The 20,687-nt window shown below is 45.6% G+C and overlaps 7 protein-coding genes across 7 annotated transcripts; 3 read left to right on the forward strand and 4 right to left on the reverse strand.

Annotated features, from left to right (window-relative positions):
* Positions 1-2,427: 2,427 nt before the first annotated feature.
* Positions 2,428-4,119, reverse strand: N7479_000325 (putative extracellular lipase; the record flags this gene model as incomplete). Its single annotated transcript, XM_057248023.1, has 2 exons — positions 2,428-3,459; positions 3,514-4,119. 2 exons carry the CDS (start codon positions 4,117-4,119, stop codon positions 2,428-2,430), a joined length of 1,638 nt encoding a protein of 545 aa, XP_057112455.1.
* Positions 4,120-4,457: 338 nt separating this feature from the next.
* N7479_000326 (putative MFS transporter) lies at positions 4,458-6,054 on the forward strand (the record flags this gene model as incomplete). The annotated part of the gene is made up of 2 exons (XM_057248024.1): positions 4,458-5,969; positions 6,028-6,054. The coding sequence occupies 2 exons, from the start codon at positions 4,458-4,460 to the stop codon at positions 6,052-6,054; spliced, it is 1,539 nt and encodes a 512-aa protein (XP_057112456.1).
* Positions 6,055-7,322: 1,268 nt separating this feature from the next.
* N7479_000327 (EXPERA domain-containing protein) lies at positions 7,323-8,208 on the forward strand (the record flags this gene model as incomplete). Its single annotated transcript, XM_057248025.1, has 4 exons — positions 7,323-7,554; positions 7,617-7,780; positions 7,847-8,066; positions 8,120-8,208. 4 exons carry the CDS (start codon positions 7,323-7,325, stop codon positions 8,206-8,208), a joined length of 705 nt encoding a protein of 234 aa, XP_057112457.1.
* Positions 8,209-8,782: 574 nt separating this feature from the next.
* N7479_000328 (EXPERA domain-containing protein) lies at positions 8,783-9,600 on the reverse strand (the record flags this gene model as incomplete). Its single annotated transcript, XM_057248026.1, has 3 exons — positions 8,783-8,883; positions 8,954-9,352; positions 9,402-9,600. 3 exons carry the CDS (start codon positions 9,598-9,600, stop codon positions 8,783-8,785), a joined length of 699 nt encoding a protein of 232 aa, XP_057112458.1.
* A 1,819-nt stretch (positions 9,601-11,419) lies between these two features.
* On the forward strand, positions 11,420-12,514 carry N7479_000329 (non-ribosomal peptide synthetase; the record flags this gene model as incomplete). Its single annotated transcript, XM_057248027.1, has 1 exon — positions 11,420-12,514. The coding sequence occupies one exon, from the start codon at positions 11,420-11,422 to the stop codon at positions 12,512-12,514; it is 1,095 nt and encodes a 364-aa protein (XP_057112459.1).
* A 384-nt stretch (positions 12,515-12,898) lies between these two features.
* N7479_000330 (uncharacterized protein) lies at positions 12,899-14,430 on the reverse strand (the record flags this gene model as incomplete). The annotated part of the gene is made up of 3 exons (XM_057248028.1): positions 12,899-12,976; positions 13,641-13,994; positions 14,065-14,430. The coding sequence occupies 3 exons, from the start codon at positions 14,428-14,430 to the stop codon at positions 12,899-12,901; spliced, it is 798 nt and encodes a 265-aa protein (XP_057112460.1).
* Positions 14,431-17,527: 3,097 nt separating this feature from the next.
* N7479_000331 (uncharacterized protein) lies at positions 17,528-18,308 on the reverse strand (the record flags this gene model as incomplete). Its single annotated transcript, XM_057248029.1, has 2 exons — positions 17,528-17,910; positions 18,005-18,308. The coding sequence occupies 2 exons, from the start codon at positions 18,306-18,308 to the stop codon at positions 17,528-17,530; spliced, it is 687 nt and encodes a 228-aa protein (XP_057112461.1).
* Between the last annotated feature and the right edge of the window lie 2,379 nt (positions 18,309-20,687).

The following is a 20,687-nucleotide window of genomic DNA, read 5'->3' on the forward strand; positions in this document are numbered from 1 at the left end:
ATGTTCTAGATGGATTTAGATTGTCATTCAACTTTCTATATTTGTTTTGTGTTCGATTTCGGACTCTTATCTCTCTCTCTCTCTCTCTCTCTCTCTCTCTCCAGTTATCCACATTATCGCTGCACCACAAACCTCATTGGCGACTGTCTAGTAAGCATAGCCAGTACAAACCTTCGATATCTCATTCTAGAAGCAGCTTATTTGTTGCCTGAATTAGGTCTTGTATCACAAAAACACTAGAGTTTGCTATATGTATTACCGATCTTTGAGATACTTTTATCTCTACACCGTTCAAAGCGAGTTATCAAAGTTTTTATAGTGACACTATGCTCGAAAGTTGACTTGATTGAGATATATTCTTTAGTTATCAGTGTTGGAAATGCTGTATCCCTCTACCACTACATCTAGTCAAATTGGGGGTTGGGGTATGGGGAATTCTACAGGTGACTAGCAATGCCATCACGCATAATATGGGTATCTTATAGTATAACTTTGAATTATTAGGTTATGCCCCAGAATGAGAACCGCCTTTAAAGTTCCTTTGCCTCAACCAGGACAAGCATTTACAGGATAAGCACGCTTATAGGTACAAGCCAAGCATTCCTAATGTTTCACCACCCGGGGGATTTTTTGGATCATACCTAGGTAACTATTGGCTGTTTTTAATAGAGCGGGGCTTCGGGCTTGGATTTTGTTAGCTCAAGGGGACAGAAATGTAAGAAGGGCAGATAGGCCTGCATATTACTCAGTACTAAAGTATTGAGTATAGGCGTATAACTTTAGGAATGTTAATAGTCCTAAGTACTATGAAAACCAGATTTGAGGGTTAATATATCTTTGGAGAGAATAGATAAGGCCGAGAGCCTTGCGGCGAGGAATTTAGCTATATTCTGTCACGAAAGGCTTAGCTTACTAGATACCCACGTGTATACTTTTGTTCAACTAGCATTTTCAGCCTTGCAAGAGAAAGAGTTTAAGCTGTGGAATTATATTCTGCCACGGACATATCAGCCTACTAGGCGTTCTGCATACGTGTTCGTATTTAGCTAGTATTATACCTTTATTGTGTTCTTGCTGTTGTAATGCTATACTGTTAACGGATTTTTGGTATATACTAGGTGTCTGTTGTGTTTACCGAAACAATCAAGAAAATCTTAGCGAGTAATCAGTAGATCCGATAGCTGTTATTCCCAAAGCTTCAGTAATACCGCGAAATATCCCACTGACCCTCCCAATAACATAGGGCTGTCACGATCTGGCTATTATCGCATGATTTTATATATCAGGGATTGTTTGTTGTTTGCTATTTCTTTGTTTACTCAAAAGTACTTAGCCTAATCGGGAAGGGGAAGGGTTTGCTTGCATAGATTTTTGCCTTTTTTTAAAAAATAATGTCCACTGTTAAAGAGTCTATCAATCGTCAAGTCACACTGACACAAGATGACGCCCTTGATCGGCTGAGCATCTTTGTCACCAGAAGAGGACTAGCGCGGATGGGGAATCAGCGGAGCCAATTACCCGGTTCTTGCCAAGCAACCCTACCACCCCCTTTCGGTAATTGGGTTACCACAGGTAAATGCAAACTCTTGCCAAATGCAAAATGTACCTTTTGTAAGGGATTCACATATAAACGGTACATATGGCCCAATATCTGCCAAAATCCGATAAAAATTGATAAAAGTAAATTCAGCTCGACTGTTCTATTTTATCGATATACAAATCCATTTGGTACCCTTTTGATGTCTAAGATTGGCGTTATCATAGTGTTATAGCATGAAGGAGTTTTGAACAGCCCCCGAAAATTGTTCGCGTTATATCTAATATCTATACCAACCGTTCTCTAGAAATTATGTTTACAAAAGATATATATCTTGAGATACCTGAAATTTGAATCCTAATATTATAATTATCCTATCTCCTTCGAAAGTCGCGAAATTCTAATTTACTGGATGTACCGTTTATATGTGAATCCCCTACAAAAGGTACATTTTGCATTTGGCAAGAGTTTGCATTTACCTGTGGTAACCCAATTACCGACAGGGGATTGGGTTACTTGGCGAGGACCGGGTACTGCTCTCAATCTTCAGCCCTAACTGGCTGGGAGATACTTCTTGCAACTGTAATCTCCGTACGGGGTAAACTAGGGAGACCTAGTCTATGGAAGAGATGATGAACTATCGAGACTTTCAAAAGAAAACTCTTCCCATTAACCCACGGTTGGCCCTGGGATTAGTAGAGAGTAGCAATCTGACAAGCTACAGTTTGAGATCTTGTTTCCGAGACATATGGAAAGGAACATGGGACTATATCCTGATTGCAGTTGGATATAAATTAAGTTCATTTCGAAGGTGGAAGACGCCAAGTAGAGCTCTGGTGTTGAATTCGGCCTGATTTTGGAGGTGGAATACATGAGATGTTCTATATGTATCAAGCAAGCTGAGAAATCGGGACCTTTGACCACCAGAATTCTGTCTCCTCTCTTGCCCAATCATCCGCAACACATTTTGCAGGAGGAGCAGCACTACCTCCGATCAATTCGTCATTCCCTTCCCCAAAGATCATAACCTTTTTATCCACTGGCTGGAAGGGCTTCCATTCTGGTCTTTTCCCATATCGGCCAGACACAGCATTAGGATCACCGGTTGTTATAAAACTAGTCAAGTAGGCATGAAGTGCACCAGATAGTTCTTTCTGCGATTCTGAAATTCCCGTAATGCCATCGTTATACGTCTCGTAGTACATATTATCGGCATGGTTTGCTCGACCCACAACCGTTCTGGGTAGTGCCCAGTGATAAAGGTAAACTAGAGCACCTTCAGAGGATGCAAATTGCGCTGTCTGACGCACTGGTGCGACATAGGCATAGTGTCCATAGGCAGCTTCAATGCGCTTATATTGAGGTCCGAGGCCCTCACCCTGTCTGTTTTCAATATAGGGTGATGTGGAATCAATTGAGGGATCAGGATAGAGCTTCTCGATTGTGTCAAGATCAGATGGCTCGAGTTCGGGTAGAAGGTTGTGCCAGAACTCACGGAACTGGGAGGCGTGTGACATTTTCTTGTCGACGTACATTGTTCCCTCATTGCTGTTGAAGCCGGTCATGATGGGTACTTTATTCCAGACTTTTGAATCCCATGCTTCGAGGGGCTTGCGAGAGATAATGTCTCCATCAATCACAGGCTGGAAAGCCCACAGAAGGGAGGGGTTATATTTATCGAAAACAGCCGTTTGAGCATTTGTAACAGTCAAGCTAGAGAGAGAACGGAGGAATGGGAAGATTTCGGTTTCGTCCAGATTGGCTGGGCAACCCACTTCTTGAAGGAAGTCAGCAAATTGGTCCTCGTGAACCTTAGCGTTATATGGGCGAACAGCGCGGGAAGTTGGTGCTCCAGACTCGATAATGACACGATGGAACAATGGCGATTTGTGCTCATTGTAATTGAGGAGGTGGTGACCAATCTAGATTTTGGTCAGAATAAACTGTTTGGGAAATTAGAAACGGCGGAGATTCACCGAATGCGCCCCTGCGGAAAGACCGAACAAAGTGACGTTGGCAGGATCACCGCCAAAATTGGCAATGTTCTGTTGGACCCACTGTAATAAATGCACCTGATCACGCAGTCCAAGATTCAGCAACCCCTCCTTCTGCGAAAGACTTGAAGGGAGGAATCCAAGAGCTCCAATGCGATAACCGAAGCTCACAGCAACAAAAGGATTTTCTGACCACGCCACCATGGACGCAGTATTGTGTATAGCTGCGGACCCCCGATTGAAAGCACCGCCGTGGAGATAAACTGCGACAGGGAGTTGACTGGTACTATTGCTTTCAGCTGGTCGAAAGATGTTTGCCGTCAGACAGTCTTCACTTTGCACAAGCTTCGGTCCTCCGGAGAGAAGTGCCTTTCCAGGAGCTGCAGGACCATACTTGGATGCATCAATAGTATCTGATGAGCTCAAAACTTTGATTGCTGGCCTGAAGCGCCTATCCCCTACGGGAGGAAGGGCATATGGAACTCCCAAGAAGGCGTCGACGGTTTGGGGAAAAGAATCCCTGAGCTGGGTCCCCACCACTTGGCCTTGCACCAGGGTGACGGAAGGAGGCTTGGTATCAACAGTCATTGTATATCTCAGGTTCAATTGGTAAATCAAGGGACTTCCAAGATCAAAATTTGGGGACTCGGAAGTAAAATATACCACCGTGGGGGTCGCTATCTCTCCGGTATTCAAAAGTAGCGCCGAAGTTATACCGTGCGGGGGAACATATCTTATCTCGGTGGAGTCCCGAGGCCTGGGGTAGATCGATAGATCGATAGATGGATCCTTAGGTAAAACCCTGAAGATAACAGAAAGATGGCCGGCAAAAAGGCTTTGAGAGGGGTATCCATGACTCCATATATGGAACCGGTCCCATTTCCATCTTTATCTTCCCTATTACTCATTCAATTGCAAATTGCAACATGGAGATCGACAAGAAATCACCCGTGGACGACATCATTAACGAGAAAGATGTTCAAATTGGCACTATAACGGATCTCGATGAAGGAGAGGTCTTCCTCCGCCAAAATGGATTCACTCAAGAGGCCATCCAAGCACTCCTGGATGATGAGCCACGCAACAAGTCGTTGGTCCGCAAGGTTGATCTTGTTTTGTTACCTTTACTTGCCGGGACATTTATGCTCCAGTATATCGACAAGTCAGCCCTCGCCTACTCTGCCGTGTTCGACCTCCTCCCTTCTACAAATATGTCAAGCGAACAATACAGTTGGCTGGCCAGCATATTCTATTTTGCATATCTAGTCGCCGAATATCCATGGAGTACTCTGGCACAGAAAACAAAGCTTGCCAAAGTAGTTTCTGGCAACATTGTTGCCTGGGGAGCAATGCTCATGATCACTGCCGCCTGCTCCTCCTTCACCGGAATGGCTATCTGCCGCTTTCTTCTGGGAGTCTTCGAAGCTCCCATCACCCCTTGTTTTATGATGATGATCGGAATGTGGTACACACGTGCTCAGCAACCATTCCGTGCCGGCGTTTTCTACAGTTGCAACGGACTGGGGGCTATGTTTGGTGGTATTCTCACCTATGGCATTGGACAAATCGACACTATCGCCGTATGGAGAGCTATCTACCTTATTCTAGGTGGTATTACCCTTGTCTGGGGAGTTGTGATGCTTCTCTTCCTCCCGGATGACGTTATCTCGTCAAAGCGCTTCACCCTGGACGAAAAGGCCCTCATCATTGGCCGCGGTCAACTCGGTCAGACCGGTATCATGAATCACAAAATCAAATGGTATCAGATCCGCGAAGCTCTGATTGATCCACAAGTCTGGATCTTGTTCTTGTTCACTTTTCTGAACGAGGTCGTGAATGGTGGCATCGCAAGCTTCGGCAAACTAATTATCAAGGGCTTAACCGATGACTCGGCCACTGCCGTTTCTTTGGGGATCCCTTTTGGAGGATTTCAGATTTTCTATATCCTAGGAGGAACATATCTCGCATCTCGAGTCAAAAACTTCCGAACTGTCGTCATGTTCATTTACTTGATGCCTACTATAATTGGGGCCTGTCTGCTATGGCAGTTGGACCATGAGATGTATAAGGTAGGCGTTTTGTTTGGTTATTATATCATCGGCGCCTACGTCTGTTCTTTAGTACTCGCTTTACAGATGCCAGCCACGAATCTGGGTGGATATACAAAACGTACTACGAGTGTCGCTTTTGTGTTTTTGGCATACTGCGCCGGCAATATAATTGGACCTCACGCATTTCTGGCAGAGGAAGCGCCCATATACCAGACTGGAGTCAAGCTCATTCTAGCATGCTCTTCTGCGCAAGCAGCCTTGGCTGTTTTGCTGCGTTTTGTACTGGCTCGCAGAAACAAGCAGCGAGATGCCGCCGCTGCTGCTGCTGTTGGTCAGGTCGAGTCATCCAGTGATGATAGTGCTGGTGCAGATCTAACTGATTTCGAGGTTAGTGACGGCATATCGTTTATTTCTTCCTGTGACCTATTTACTAACCAGTTGACAGAACCCACACTTCCGATACGTTCTTTGAAATATAGCTTTCAGATCATTGTTTCTCATTAAATTCCATGATTTTGGTATAAAAAATTCCACGTCAGCTATCCCTAGGCTCTTTCGTAGGACTCACAGGGCGGTGCTGCACTGTTGTTTCTGAAATACGGTATCTGTGATTTGGTCGGTCTTGTAGCAAGGCAGTGCAACGGGCCATATGAGCAAATATCCCCAAATTGCATGGATTCTTTTCATAAGCACAGGGTTTCAGGACCTGTTCTCAGTGAGATCAAAAGTGGGCATGTAATCAACTATGCAATCTGATATACTGCAAAATGTATATCCTCCAGGACTTAGGACTTTAGATCAGCTACCTCAACCATGCCATTTGATTTTCATCACTTGATTAGAAAGTAAAAAATGAAAGCATTCAACTCCATACCAGGAGCGCGATAAATGTTCCAGTTACTAGCAGCTAGAGAACTCGAACAGACGTCCATCATCTTGGGTGCACCTGATGACGTTATAAGTCCGGTGGTAGGAGGCAGATATCCACTGGAGTGTAAAGGTTAAGATGGAAATCAAGGGAAACGAATCCGTTGAGCGGCTCTGCATCATCTGCTATTGTTAGGAGGGGTCTACGTATGCGCCTAGGTGCATAGTGCAAAAGTGAGATGAGATTGTTGAGTGTTGTAGAAGCTAAGAGCTAAGACTAAAAGTATGACAGCCATATATATAGTAGTTATGATGGCCTGTGAATACATATTTACTAGACTCATCTCAAGGTCAAAATGTAGTCGATATCCAAGTCTAATGGTGTTGATTGTATGGACATATGGACAATCCATTGAAGGACCATGGCCAATAAACTGACGCGCGAAATAAATCGAGCTACAGAACTAGGAGCTGATAAATCTTGCTTCCTTAGATCCCATATTTTCGTCGTTGTGCTCTAGTTGCCTTCGGCTTGTGTCCCTTCGCTATGAGCAACACGGATAAAAGGGCAGCTAGATTTCAGCATTGTGAGAATAAAGCGACACATTTTACTCTAAATCAGCACTAAGATTTAGTGTCTAATTAGTAATCTCCTCAAATAACCAGCCCGTTACCTAGGTACCTTGTAGCCCATTAGGTGGCTCGACACGGCTGTATGGTATCCGAGAATGTCTAGCGGACACCAAGACGGATCCCGCGGATCCCGCAACATTCTTAGATCAATATATAATTATCACTTCACGGTTGTCATCGCTGATGACATACTGCAGTATCGTTCCCATCTCAAGATCAAAGGACTCACCATCATATCCAATGGCGACTCCGGTCCAGTTCAACAATACCGCAACCTTGGTTTCTCACGCCTATTATCCACCTAACATACTTCTACCACAATATGTGGACAATGAAAGCTCTCCAGTTTGGTTAATTGTTCAATTCGGATTTTTATGGGTATTCGTATTGGTAGCAGCCTCTATCACTATATCTCGTGTGCGACCGACTGCTAGTCAATCAGATAAGCTTGCTTTTGTTTGGATGTGTTTGAGTAAGTTCTACGTTCCATTCTAATGGGACATTTGGGCGTCAGCTTATACATAAAACCCAAAGCGGGATTTATCCATCTCTTTTTCGAAGCATACTTTGTTATACACAACAAAACACTCGCTGGCTCCCAAGAACTATTCGGTCAGCTATGGAAGGAGTATTCTCTGTCTGATTCTCGTTATTTGACATCCGATGCGTTCCTAGTCAGCATGGAGGCTGTTACTGCTGTAGGTCAACGTTTCTCCGGTTCAATTATAGAATATGCCTGACACTGGTCACCTTACTACTTGTAGTTCGCTTGGGGCCCTCTTGCCTTCTATATCGCATATTGCATTGCAGTACAGCATCCCGCACGTTATGCTCTGCAGCTTCTGATTTCTGTGGGTCAGGTGTATGGCGATATTCTTTACTATGCAACTAGCTTGCTTGAAATCTCCTACTGTCGACCAGAAAGATATTACTTCTGGTTCTATTACTTCTTCTTCAACTTCATTTGGATGGTTGTTGGTTGCTGTTCGTGTTTGTTTTCTATATGTGCAGTTTCAATGCTAATATAGTTGTCTTAGATTATGCGAAGCAGAGCATTACGGAGATAACGAAGGGTTTCAAGAAGCTTGCAGAATTTGAAGTCTCATCCAAGAAGAACGAGACTTGAGTTCAAAACAGACACTTTTCTTGGAGATGGGGAGTAATGTTGGAGAAAAGAATTCGTTAACTACTCTTTTGGAAAAGAGAACGAGCATGAGTTCCAGATTATTTCAAGCGCTGCGCGAGGTGTTCTCTATTTTTGCGATTGAACCTGGGCGTATTAGGGCGAAGATGATATGAATGATGGAGACGGCTTTATCACACAGGGTTCCTGGGTAAAACAAAAGTATGTAATCATAATTTTTATGCAAATTGAAATTAGTTGGCCGAGGTTGTTTTTGCAACAGGCCGGGTCAAATATATAAATTAATGTTTTTGCCACAATGGAAAACAAGCCCCGATGCATGACTTTGAGGAGGTATCTTATCTTCGCATACTGCCTAGCTGTCAGGTAGAAAAGACAGCTCGGGTACGATTCAAGCCGGAATACTCTATTTAAATGAGTCTGGCAGTATCAAGATAAAAAGCTATCTCCGTTTTGTAGGTCCTTCGAATGACCTTGCCTCAACTTTAGACAAATCCATATTATCAGCCAGTGTTCCCTGGTGAAACTTGCCCTGGGCTGCACACAGAAGACTTCTTCAAGAAGATTTCTTCGCATCCCCATTCATCCCGACCGTCCTCGTGCTCTTGACCTCTGCAAAAGCCCCCGCACAAGCTCTCACACTATCGGCAATAAGCACTATAGCGCATTAGTCCAATTCTCATTCACAAATCCTAATGAATGGACGAAAAGGAGAATAGCCACTTACAAACTGGAATAACGATCCAGAACCCATTCAACAACACAAAGTACCCATAGAAGTAATAATTTTCAGGCCTCGAGTACTCAATCCCATACACGAAAAAATCAAACGCACAGGTCGCATAGTACAGTACATCCCCGTAAAGCTGTCCAGTTGAAATGATAATCTGCAGCGGGTGGCGGAAGGGATTATCCGTGACGATGAAGGACGCAAGGAGGAAGGATAACGGGCCCCAGCACCAGGCGGTAATGGACTCCATAGACATAACAAAGGCGTGTGAAGTGAGATACCGAGAATCAGACATGGAGTATTCTTTCCAGAGTTGCGCGAGGAGGTGTTGGGAACTTGGAAGGGTGGCGAAGTTCAGGGCATAGTAGCCCTCAAGAATGAGGTGGATGCAGCCGCCTGGTCGTGTGTTAGTACTAGGTTTTGCATAGATAGGGGGAATACGTACATAGGGTAAACCAGAGAACTCTGGAGAGTTCAGGGGTCGTAATGCGAGGGTTTACATTTGTTGCAATGGTTTTGGCGGCTGTCAGGACGATTATGCAGGTGACACCAAATGTAGAGACCAGCGCTAGGGTGCTCCATTCGTTAGGAACGTAGCTGGGGATCTCTACACCCACGGGGTAGTAAGAGTGGAGAGGGGTCATTGTGGATTTTTTGGAGCGTTGGAAGAGAGGAAGAGTAATTTTAGAGAACTCCAGGGTGATCTGAATATGAGGGCATTGGCATGGCTACCTAGTGCCTTTGAACAAACAGGGGTGATAGGTGATACGATTCGGAACAAGACACGGTCGGGTCCCGCGGCTTCCACAAGGATAACACAAAGCACGTGAGTTGGCTCACAACATGGCCCGCTTATGTTCATGATTTTCATTGATAATATGACTATTGTTAGTAGTGAATTGCCAAGGTCAGTCTATTGGATATCATTCTTTTATGTCCGAGTAAATATCTGTTGACCATACGGACCATGGATACCATATAGTTTAGGGACGGCTAGTCCCGATCCCCACGCCTAGTGGCGCGGGATCCCCGGGGGGTTCGCCTTATTTGGTGGAGTCAGATGACGGAATGGGTCACATGGCTTCTAGTGGCGTACACGGTACGGAATAGATAATGACTATAAGTATAATTCAACGTCAATGAAGGAGACTTAGGTTACTCCTTTTCAGAACCCTTCCGAAAGAGCACAACATCATGCTAGTCTAGTCATTATACTTGATGAAGCAAGTCAACTTGGAAATCCATTGGAACCAACACTTAGCCACTCGTAAATGTTAGACGGGACTGAGACCTGGTTTTTTAGTATAGCCGCTGTTTGCTGGACGAGGTCCTGGCGAAAGGACATGTACTTCTCTGCAGCGACACAGTCTGTGGGTAAGCAACAATATCAGCACGGCATCAGGCAGATATATATAAAGCCAGTTACAAAATAACAGGTGCATACTCATAAGGAAGCCGCTGAAGAGAGACTATCTGTGATATTCTTTGGCAATCAAGGTTCGGACCTACGTCCAGGCGCCTTCTTCGGCCGATTTACAAAAGAAACCTATCATTATGCGCACCATACGCCGAGTCCCAGTCCCAAGGTAGCCCCAGGTGTAAAGGAAGCAATCTCGACTCCTCGGGCAGCGCTATCGATAGAGGAAGCCAGTTCGTGCGTCCAGATAATACCGAGGAGTTTTGACAGTCTGTGGCGCTGGCAGCACGTTAATGCATTGGAATCATTAAAGCTACAGAGGGACTAGCTAGCGGGGTTTCCAGTTGGAATATCCTAAAACGCACGTCTCTCGGATGTAACATTGAGTAGTCTGCTTGGTCGAGAATACCAGGCGGAACGGCTGCGTCCAAGAACAGTAAGTAGACAGAGTGAGAGAGCATAAGACGCAAGGTAGTTCACCTGCAGGTGGGTCTTGAACGAGTCTGCTGATCGGGCAAAGCGAAGGTGTCAAACACCGGCATTGACAACTGCAATATCCAGTGAGGGGAGGAGAAGAAATCACTCCGTGAAATCTCGGATCGACCGGAAGGGCTCAATCTTGAGGGGCCACACATCGACCCGAGGCTTTCAACAGCGAAACTCTTGGTCGTTGCGCAGCTTGTCTGCCTTTCCAATCTCCGGAGCGAGGACCTCATAGCCACATTCTCTACACAAGTGGTTTCACCGGCGTACCCAAGGGTATCAGGCTCCATCAAAGGGGTGTTATGAGCTACGCCGTTTTTTTCAAGCAAACTATATGACTCTAGACAACTCAGGGTACTACAACAAACATCCATTGGGTTCGATGCGGCGTTTTTGCAAATCTACAGCGCTTTCACAAATGGTGGGACACTTGTGTCGCTCGAAATTCGAGGCAATCCAGACATTCTTTCCAAGCTCATCCTTGACAAGAAGATTCAATGTACAATGTGCGCCCCGTCGGAATACAGCTTGCTTCTTATCTATGCGTCAGACCGTTTACGGCAATGCACCGATTGGCACTTTGCCGGGGCAGGCGGGGAGTTCTCCTTGAACGACTCGTTGATGCTCTGCGAGGGTTGAAGCTGTCCCGTCTGATGATGACCAATTGGTATGGGCCTGCTGAATTTAGTCTTTCTACGAGCCGAGATATCCCCATACACGATGGCGCTAGTCCCAGCCATGATCAAAGCAAGGATAAGATCGGCTCCCTGATCGGTCATGTTGTTCTAGACGACTCGATTTATATCACCAGTGAGCAGGATGGGAGTCTACTGCCTCTAGGCATGCCAGGGGAAATATGCATCGCTGGCACTATGGTGGCCAATGGCTATCTTGACGCGAGCCTAGATGATGGCGTATTTGTCAAGAATCCGTTCGCTACTCCTCAGGATCTGGAACAAGGATTTACAACCATGTATAAAACTGGGGACAGGAGGCTCGTGGAGAAAGACGGATCAATCACTTTCCTCGGTCTAACTCAACGCGGCAGTACGGTCGTCAAACCTCGAGGTCTCCGTATTGACCTGAATGAGGTGACTGGCGCGGTTTTGGAAGCAGCACCGGACGATTTGGCCGATTTGGCCGACGCGGTTGTGACAGTTCTCGGCGAGCCGCAATACCTCGTATGCTGTGAGGTCTTTCAGCCAGGAAGGCACGTGGAGAACCAACAGCTCATGGATCTCCTACAAACACTTCACCTACCGCGATACATGATCCCAGCCACCATTGTAGTGTTGGACTCTCTGCCACTCGTGCCAAACGGGAAGCTAGATCTTGAGCTTATCCAGAACCTGCCGCTGCTTACGCCTACAACTTCCTCGGGACAAGCACGATCGCAAGTCCCTATGCCAAACGGAGAGCAACTCACAGAAATAGAAGAAAGGCTTCGCGCGCTTTGGATTGATGTCATCGTAGCAGTTGCACGTACAGCCGAGATCGGTCTACACTCTTCCTTCCTCGCAGTCGGTGGAAATTCTTTCCTTTTGGCTCACTTCCAGCATGCTATTAAGCGTGAGATTGAGGTTGAAATTCCCCTTTGTCAATTGGGTCAGGCGTCGGAATTGAGAAATATGGCTGCGGTAATTGACGCAGCACGCTGAACCATCGCCCAGTTTTGCAGGGCTGTGGGGGAAATATATGTTATCTAGTTATCATTTCATAATTCATTTTGCTTGACAGCAATTTCTTTTCATCAAGTGATATTGAATACATAGGCTATGTACGAGTATTAAAAAGGTCTAATTTATAACGCGCAAGTTTAGTTTCTCCAGTTCTGCCTCTCTCCCTTTTGCCCAACTTTTTTCTTTCCCCATCTCCTGCAAGCTTTACAAATGTTACTTATCCCTTCCAGCATCTCATCCATCTCACCTTGCAATTGACCAATTGAGTACTCCATGACAAGTACGTGTAAGCATAAGAACATCGCTTCTGAACCCGAAGTCTTCGAGGCGAAGCGCTCGAGGACACGCTTGGATGCATACGTTTTATCCCAGGAATGCGCCGATGATCTCCTTCTCCTTTTGTTCCAATTTTCGACGCGTTGCACGCATAGCTTCCACAAGCTGGGCGGGAAAAATATCGTCCGGGATATCATTTCAGTTCAATTTCGAGACCAGACGAAGGGTTATATAGGAAGTACGACTGTATACGGGGCTTTCAGAAATCTACTAGGGTAAGAAATTCCATTGGCTTTTAAGCCAACCACTTTCCTTTGCCACTATAGACGGATATTTTGTACTAAAACAAAGAATTTCTACTTGATAGTAATCGCGATTCGGGTCCTAACACGAATGGGAAAAAAAATAAGCAACGACGGCTGCATGATTCGAACATGCGCCCGCGAACGGAATTGATTTCTAGCTGTTGGAATTGTTAGTGAATGATTTTGTGTGATGTTGTCTGAAGAGAAACGTACTCAATCGCCTTAGACCACTCGGCCAAACCGCCGTATTCATGGAATGGGGGTCGGTGCTACAGCTCATGAAAGAAGACTAAAATCTCGGACAATTGGCCGACCCTCCCGAGCTCTTTGTCTTTGTTCAAGAATACCTGGTGTTCGGCCGCTTATGATGTCTTTTCACTAGTCTTTTTTGAATATCCTTTTGAACAGATGTTCTCTTCCACTTCTTAATGTCATAAGTAGACAGCGAAAAAAAAAGCGGAAAAAAAGCGGAAAAAAGCGACTTTTCTATATATAACCTTCGACTACGCCATGCCGCCATTGACGCGCAGAACCTGTCCCGAGACCCAACCACTAGCCGGAGAGCTGAAAAATGCCATGGACTCCGCAATCTCCTCAGGTGTACCCAAGCGTCCTTGCGGGATGAGACTCTTGATGGTGTTCAACACAGATTCTGACTTGCCTCGTGTGAACATCTCAGTGTCGGTCGGACCAGGAGCGACCGCGTTGATGGTGATTCCCTTCGGGCCCAGGTCCTTAGCTAAAACGCGAACCATCTGCTCGATAGCACCCTTTGTGGCCAAATAAAGGAGGTAGGGAGGGCTAACTGTGGAGACGTGACAGAGGGTAGTTGAAACCAGGATGATTCGGGCGGCCGGGCGGAGGTGAGGAACCGCTTTCTATATTAACCATTAGCAACCATCCTTCCTCCATATATTCTACAGATTTTCCGGGTTTCTGGTCTCATACCTGAATCAAAAAGTATGGTCCCTTTACATTCGTGTCCATGCAGTCGTTGAAGTCTTGCTCTGAGGTATTCGCGAGGTCTCTGATGGGTAAAGAACCGGCATTGGCAATGAGAATGTCAATTTGACCGAACTTTTCCAGCGCATGTCGGATCAGCTCGTCGCTGTCGGCCACACTACCTGCATTTCCCTTGACAGCCAGGGCGTTCTGCTCTCCGATTGCGTTCACCACCTCCTGGGCCCCTTTGTCATCGGAGAGATACTGGATAACCACCTTGGCACCATCATGCGCAAGACGAAGAGCAGTCGCTTTGCCAATACCTTTGGAGCCACCGGTGATGATGGCAACCTTGCCAGCGAGAGCAGCCATATCTTTGGCTGTTGATAGGGTAGAATGAACTAATGTCACAAGGCAGGTGAACAAAAATGTTATTTTGACTGATTGATTTTTAGGAAACGAGAAGATAATGCTTGCTTAGATTCCTTTATCACGTCAACACTGTTGATATACGGCCCCTGCGCCGACAGCTTCGTCCCAGCGGAAGGTCAAGCGAGGAACAAGCCACCCCACTAGAAGCAACCTTGCGCCGCTATACCCTCGCAGGCAAGAAAGAAAATGAACAATCCAGCCCCCTTGCAGTCATCTCTTATGCATGATGTAACGATGCAGTTTAAAGATGCGATAGTGAGTCGGCACACAGGCAGAAGTGAACAGGAATTCATGGATTCTTCCACTCCTTGCCAAAATATTTCGCACAAGCGTCCTCAACACCACACAGCTATGCTTGTCAAATGATGGAGACATATACCTACCGGCTACATAACATAGAAAGTATGACGATGATTACTAGCCTGTTAGTCGGATGGTTCCGGTCCTATTTGCCTTTCCATCACTTTAAATGACCCGAAAAGACCGTTGCTGACAGGAAGACGGTGACGTCGAACAAGCGATAGAGGACTTTCAGATCTGGGAAGCGTGTGGGACTCCTTGAAAATCTATAATGGTGGATTTAGATGATAGAACCTCTAAGCTATATGTTCATGACGATTTTGTCCCCAGATCTATGAATATTCTTCACAATTTACAGATTCCTATATGTGATGAAATTTGAGCCATGCTTACCGTACTATTTCCTGTCTCCCGGCTATTAAACTCCCTTGCTATAGATTTAACGCCCATAACCACTCGCTATTGTTAGAGGTTTGTACGGCCCGCATGAGTTTGGTGCCTGGGTCGGAAGATACGAGGATTCAGATATTGGGGAAAACCACACGCTATTTTGGTGGAGCCCAAAGAAACGTCTCAAAAGATGTTCCAGTACATCCAGCCAGTCGTTTGGAGACTAGAGACTAGAAATTCCAGGTACCAAGAAGCCAGAGACGATTGGTTGGAAAAGGCCCAGTCTACCTATGCTATAGATAGACTAATCATCTTACAGTACTAAGTTAAGTTAACCTCTGATTATATAGTATATGGCTCATCGTAAGGGAAGTGACTTACATCGAACTCTGCCGAAATAGCTTTGATCTCATCCTTGAGAATCATTTGCGTGGTGCACATCTTGTCATATGCTGCTGGCTTACCCAACTTGCAATGATCTTGCTGTTGAAAATAGGGCGTATACCGCGGATTCCACCGTCATCCGTGACAGCTGCGAATCCTAGTAGTTGTTGGTCATGGAGGTTGATTAGTACTTGCCTTCCTGGTAGGCGATATCCAATCGTGGTACGCGGGGTTTCCGCATCTGCGCTTATCATATCAAATCCCGTGATGTAAGTCTTTGTCGTTGTCTTTGTTGGTTCATCTAAGATGAATACAGCCAGGCCTATAATGTGGTCTTGTAATGAAACGGCTTGTACCATAGGAATGTGCGCTTCCCAGCAATTTTTGCACTTGTTCCGATCTTTCCCCTGTCTGCAATTTCTATCGCAGCGAATCTTAGCGGCAGCTACCTTCCAGGTTATCTTACTAAGCAAATCATACTGAGATCCAGTCCGATTCAGGACTTCAGCCATTAGGCACCTTTCTGCTAGCCAACGATTATTCATCCAATGTCGACGTAAGGACCAGGGATGGAGATATGGTTGATCAATCCTTGCTGTACAGCGGTACATCGATTGCCAGTTCTTATGTTGGCGGCTGCGGGAATCCACTAGATGGGCTAAAAATCCACGGTCTCCATTTACTCGGAATCTCGTCTTCCAGAATGATTGCAACAAAAATACAAATGCCATCGCTCGGGATACAGATCGAAGACCGAGGAAATCGACAGTGGAAAGGTAGGACGCGATTTCCAGTCGTATCTCTATCGCGAGTAAGCTAAAGCAGTCACTTCTAGGAGTAGCTTTATTGCTATAGCCTATCTCTAAGCGTTGGATTTTCGACAGCTGTTTCGTTGCATCTCCAATTCCCCGGATGAAAGGTCGTTGGAGTGGATACCATGGCTCCTCCACGATTCCGTCGGCCCTTTCGCATGCTTCATATATATATATATATCAGATTAGTGAGGACTAATCTAATGATATTGGCAATGATAGACTCACCCCAGTGTCTTGCTTTTCTCGTAGAGGATCTATTCCTGCAGACCTTGAAGATTCTGTCTAGATTTACCTCCTCGTTGGCAAAATGCTTGATCAAGAGAGACCAACAACAAGAATGAACTAAGAAAGCCTGAGCGGGCTTATTGTTAGCCATAGCCCACCAAAGACCAAGCTTCCTGGCATGAGGGGTATCCTCTGCTTGGCGCCAGTCTATTCGGCTATATAAACATCCGACAACTGGGTTCCGTCCGGGGTTAAATATACTATGAGCGGTAAGCCAGCGGAATAGTTTCATGTCTCATCGGTCGTAAACTTACACGCTTGATAGCTCGCCATCCAAGGATATTTAGCACTAATACGCCATTCACACGATATGCAGTATGAAGACGAATCAGGTTGGTCGGACCGCAAATTGGGCGGGGACTGCGAGCGACCTGACGGCATGGCAGCCGAAATGATCAACAGAATCAACAGGATAGCGATCTGCAATATCTGGAATTGGGAGATGGGAAGTTGAAATTATTAGGCTTAGGCAGTGATTATTTTTCAAAAAAAAGTGAAGAGGTCATCGTGATATCAAGCCTAAAATGTCAAGGATCATTGAACCAAGGTAAGTGGTAGTCCCATCGTCATTTGACCCATGTAACAAAATCTTGAAGCTCTACAGGAACCAGAGGCCAAGGGAGAGAGGAGTTAGAGATTTGTATTGAAAAAAAACAGAGCTTCCAACTATCCACGGCCACTACCGGCCTCAGGGCATAACAACCCAAAAGACCGGAACATATTTCATACAATATCCGATCAGGCCTAAGTCCAGGTGATGATCGAAAGGCCACGTGGCTTTAATGTAAGACTCCGTGGTGTTTCCGTAAATATACATATGGAGACATCTGGATCAAGTGAGTCACGCCTGGCTCACGGTGGGGCTACCGCATGAGAACGCCCTGGACTGCATTGGCAAATAGCAATTTCGCATAGGCAGAATGAAACCATATCATGAATCCTGTCACTGTTCGTTCGTTTTTTTGAGGATTGCAATTAAAGTGCTGTAGCTCGAATTGCACCAGAGGCTCGGCGCCTATACGCGGCGATCGAGTTATTTGGAAACGGTGGCAGCCTGCAAACGTGAACTCATCCGAACCAAACCCATAATCCACGTAACTGGCCCGTTGGTCGGATGATGCCGGTCCTATCTGCTTATCCATAACTTTAAATGATCCGAAAAGAGAGCTGCCGACAGGGAGAAGGTGACGTTGAGGAAGCTCAGAAAGATTCCAGATCTTGGATGCGTGTGGATCTCCTTGGAAACCTATAATGACGATTTCAGCAGATGAAACCTCCAAGGCTTATGTCCGTAGCAATCTTGTCCCCAGATCGGGACCGTCTCCTAGAAAATTGCTCACCCGTATACCGCGCTGGCAACAAATTCCAGCCGCCAATTCGTAGGATAAACCTCTCGAACCCAAAGACAAAGCCGCCAAAGAAACCACGGGTGAATAACGACAGTGCTTCCTCGTCGCTTAGCCCTGCAACAACAGACTCTGGGAATACCTGAGTGACAACATCCGTAGTCGTTACATGATGGCGCGGATTGATAATTTGAAAGGCAGATGAAGTCAGAAACTCTGGGCGCACAGGCAGAGCATAGTGAGACTGGCGGAGTGATTGAAAGAAGGAAAGACGCGGAAGCCACCACTGGGAAGACATGGTCAGAGCTCAAAAGGGTTACAAAAACAATTTGGGTCCTTGTCAGCTCTAGGAAAAAAGACGGTTTTATCAATGCCGTAATGTATCATGACTCATTCAGGATACGAGCCCTGAAATCCTAGATGTCCGGAGGTCAGCATAGGGAATACCAAATTTAGAATAGCTGGTGGGCTCCTGCAAGACTAGTGGTTCGATCGCTCGCCTGTACCTGGAAGTCGTGGAATAAGCCGAAGGGGCCCGGCACGGGCCGGGAAAGACCGGCTCAGATATCACGAAAGCGGTGTAAACACCATAAGATTAGCGAACTCTTACAACTGTACTCCGTGAATGAAGTGATATATATATTTCGTTATTCCACTTGCAGGAGTCCGAAGCTCCTATAAATTTCAATGGCTCAACCACGGATCTACCATCATGGCTGAGGATATCTTGAGAGAAGAAGGTCTTCCTGCTACAACTCCAAGATACCAATATCAAGATGTAGAGCAATGTCTTAGATGCTTTGAACTTGAGTTGGAGCGTTACGACAAGGACGGCAAACCCGGTGCGTACTCATATATAATATTTGATCACGTGGATAATAGCTCCTTCCATGAGTGTTTCGAGGGCGAATCCACAGAAAGCCTACTTACGCATTCATTGGTGACCTATAACTTTATTTCTCATATTGTTGTCCTCAAAATATTGACTCCAATCCATGAGGCCGCTCATAGGGCTTTCAGTGATATTTTTGCCACTTGGCACCGTGGTCAGGAACGCCGTCTTTTGCCCAGAGGAGGGACAGCAGTTGAGGGGTTCACAAGGAAGAAATACCCAGACTCATCTTGGACTACCTCTGTCCATGTACCTGGTAGAGACGTGAAGTGGCCAACCATTCTCGTGGAAGCAGGATGGTCCGAGTCAAGGGCTAAACTGGAACAAGATGTTTTGTTCTGGCTTCGCGAATCGCAGCAACAGGTTAAGGTCACGCTTACAATAAAAGTTACTCCGCGGGGGCAAATCATAATAGAAAGATGGGCCTCGAAGAAAGCGGGTCCTGTGACTTCTGTGGTGCCTATTGAAACTATGCGTATCACTCGAAGCCGACGTTCAAATACAAATCAGCACCCGATATCGGGCTCGATGCATATCCGATTCGAAGACTGTTTCCTTTGCCCAAGGGAACTCAATGAAACAGATTTTGTTCTTTCAAACGACGACATGACTGAAATTGCGGAAGCTGTCTGGAGTTGCCTTCCCGAGTGGCCTGTTTTGACCACCCCTCAGCCTTTATTATTGTGTTGCCAATGCCCAAATTTTCGAATTGAACACCTCCATTTTCCGAGTTGTCTTCGTTGCCAGAAAACTTTTCCGCACCAGCGTCTAGTGATGAGGCATTGCTATTCTTTTCTTCATCATCGCTAGCAATGAAGCTCCCCCTTCCCCTCAATATCAAGCGCTTCTAGAGCCAGGCTCTCATGATCCAAATCATTATACTGCTCTTTATTTTTTATCTCATCACCCATGAGTCATGACATCAATAGAGCCATTACTGTAGGAAGTAGGTACGATCAATTTCAACCATATATATATTTCGTAGTAGGTATGGTACCTAGGTAGTGAGGGTGTGCGAATCGTGCGTTCTGATTGGCTCTCAGGTGTGTGAGTTTGCTGACGGCTTAGGGGTAGCACTTTTCCTGCTCCTTTTTCCCTCACCAAAAAAAGGTATTTTCATATGGGGATTTGTTTATTAGCACTGAACAAAATTAATTCCATGACATTGATAGCAGCCAAAAAGGACAATTCTTGGCAGAAGATCTAAACATAAGCACTGGGGACGAGAAAGAATCTAATAGTGCGAACGTAGTGGAAGTTTATGGGTAGCTCGCGAGCGTAACCAACTCTTCACCCTTGCCTCATTATAGGGTAACCAAAAATCCGCAATAGAGGCACATTGAGGATACTATCCTAAATAGGTGTACATCATCTGATGTGATTACAAAAAGATACATATTTCCAGAGTAATTGGTCGTCTTGAACCAAGCTGCCGCGATCGTACCCCTATGTTCGCCACATATGATGCGCTCATCTTATTCATCTGATCGATAATTTGATGGCCACAATGGCGACCATAGCTACCTGATTTTATTCATACCAAAAAAAGAGTGGTCATGAGATCTTTGTACAAATTAGGCTGTATGATCTCATTCGCTGTGCTGTAGCTCAACTATATAGAGGGCTTTGGTGAGCAAAAAGTCCTTGGTATCGCTATTCGCCTGTGGAAATCACCAAATATCTTCAAAATATTTGAACAAATTTATGGGACACATTTATATTCAACATGTCGGACTTCCTCCGTAGAGCATCTGACGCGTTCCACCATCGCCAGCGTCAAGACTC

This window comes from Penicillium vulpinum (assembly GCF_028829585.1).
Source record: "Penicillium vulpinum strain IBT 29486 chromosome Unknown utg000001l_segment0_segment0, whole genome shotgun sequence".
NCBI classification, from domain to species: domain Eukaryota; kingdom Fungi; phylum Ascomycota; class Eurotiomycetes; order Eurotiales; family Aspergillaceae; genus Penicillium; species Penicillium vulpinum.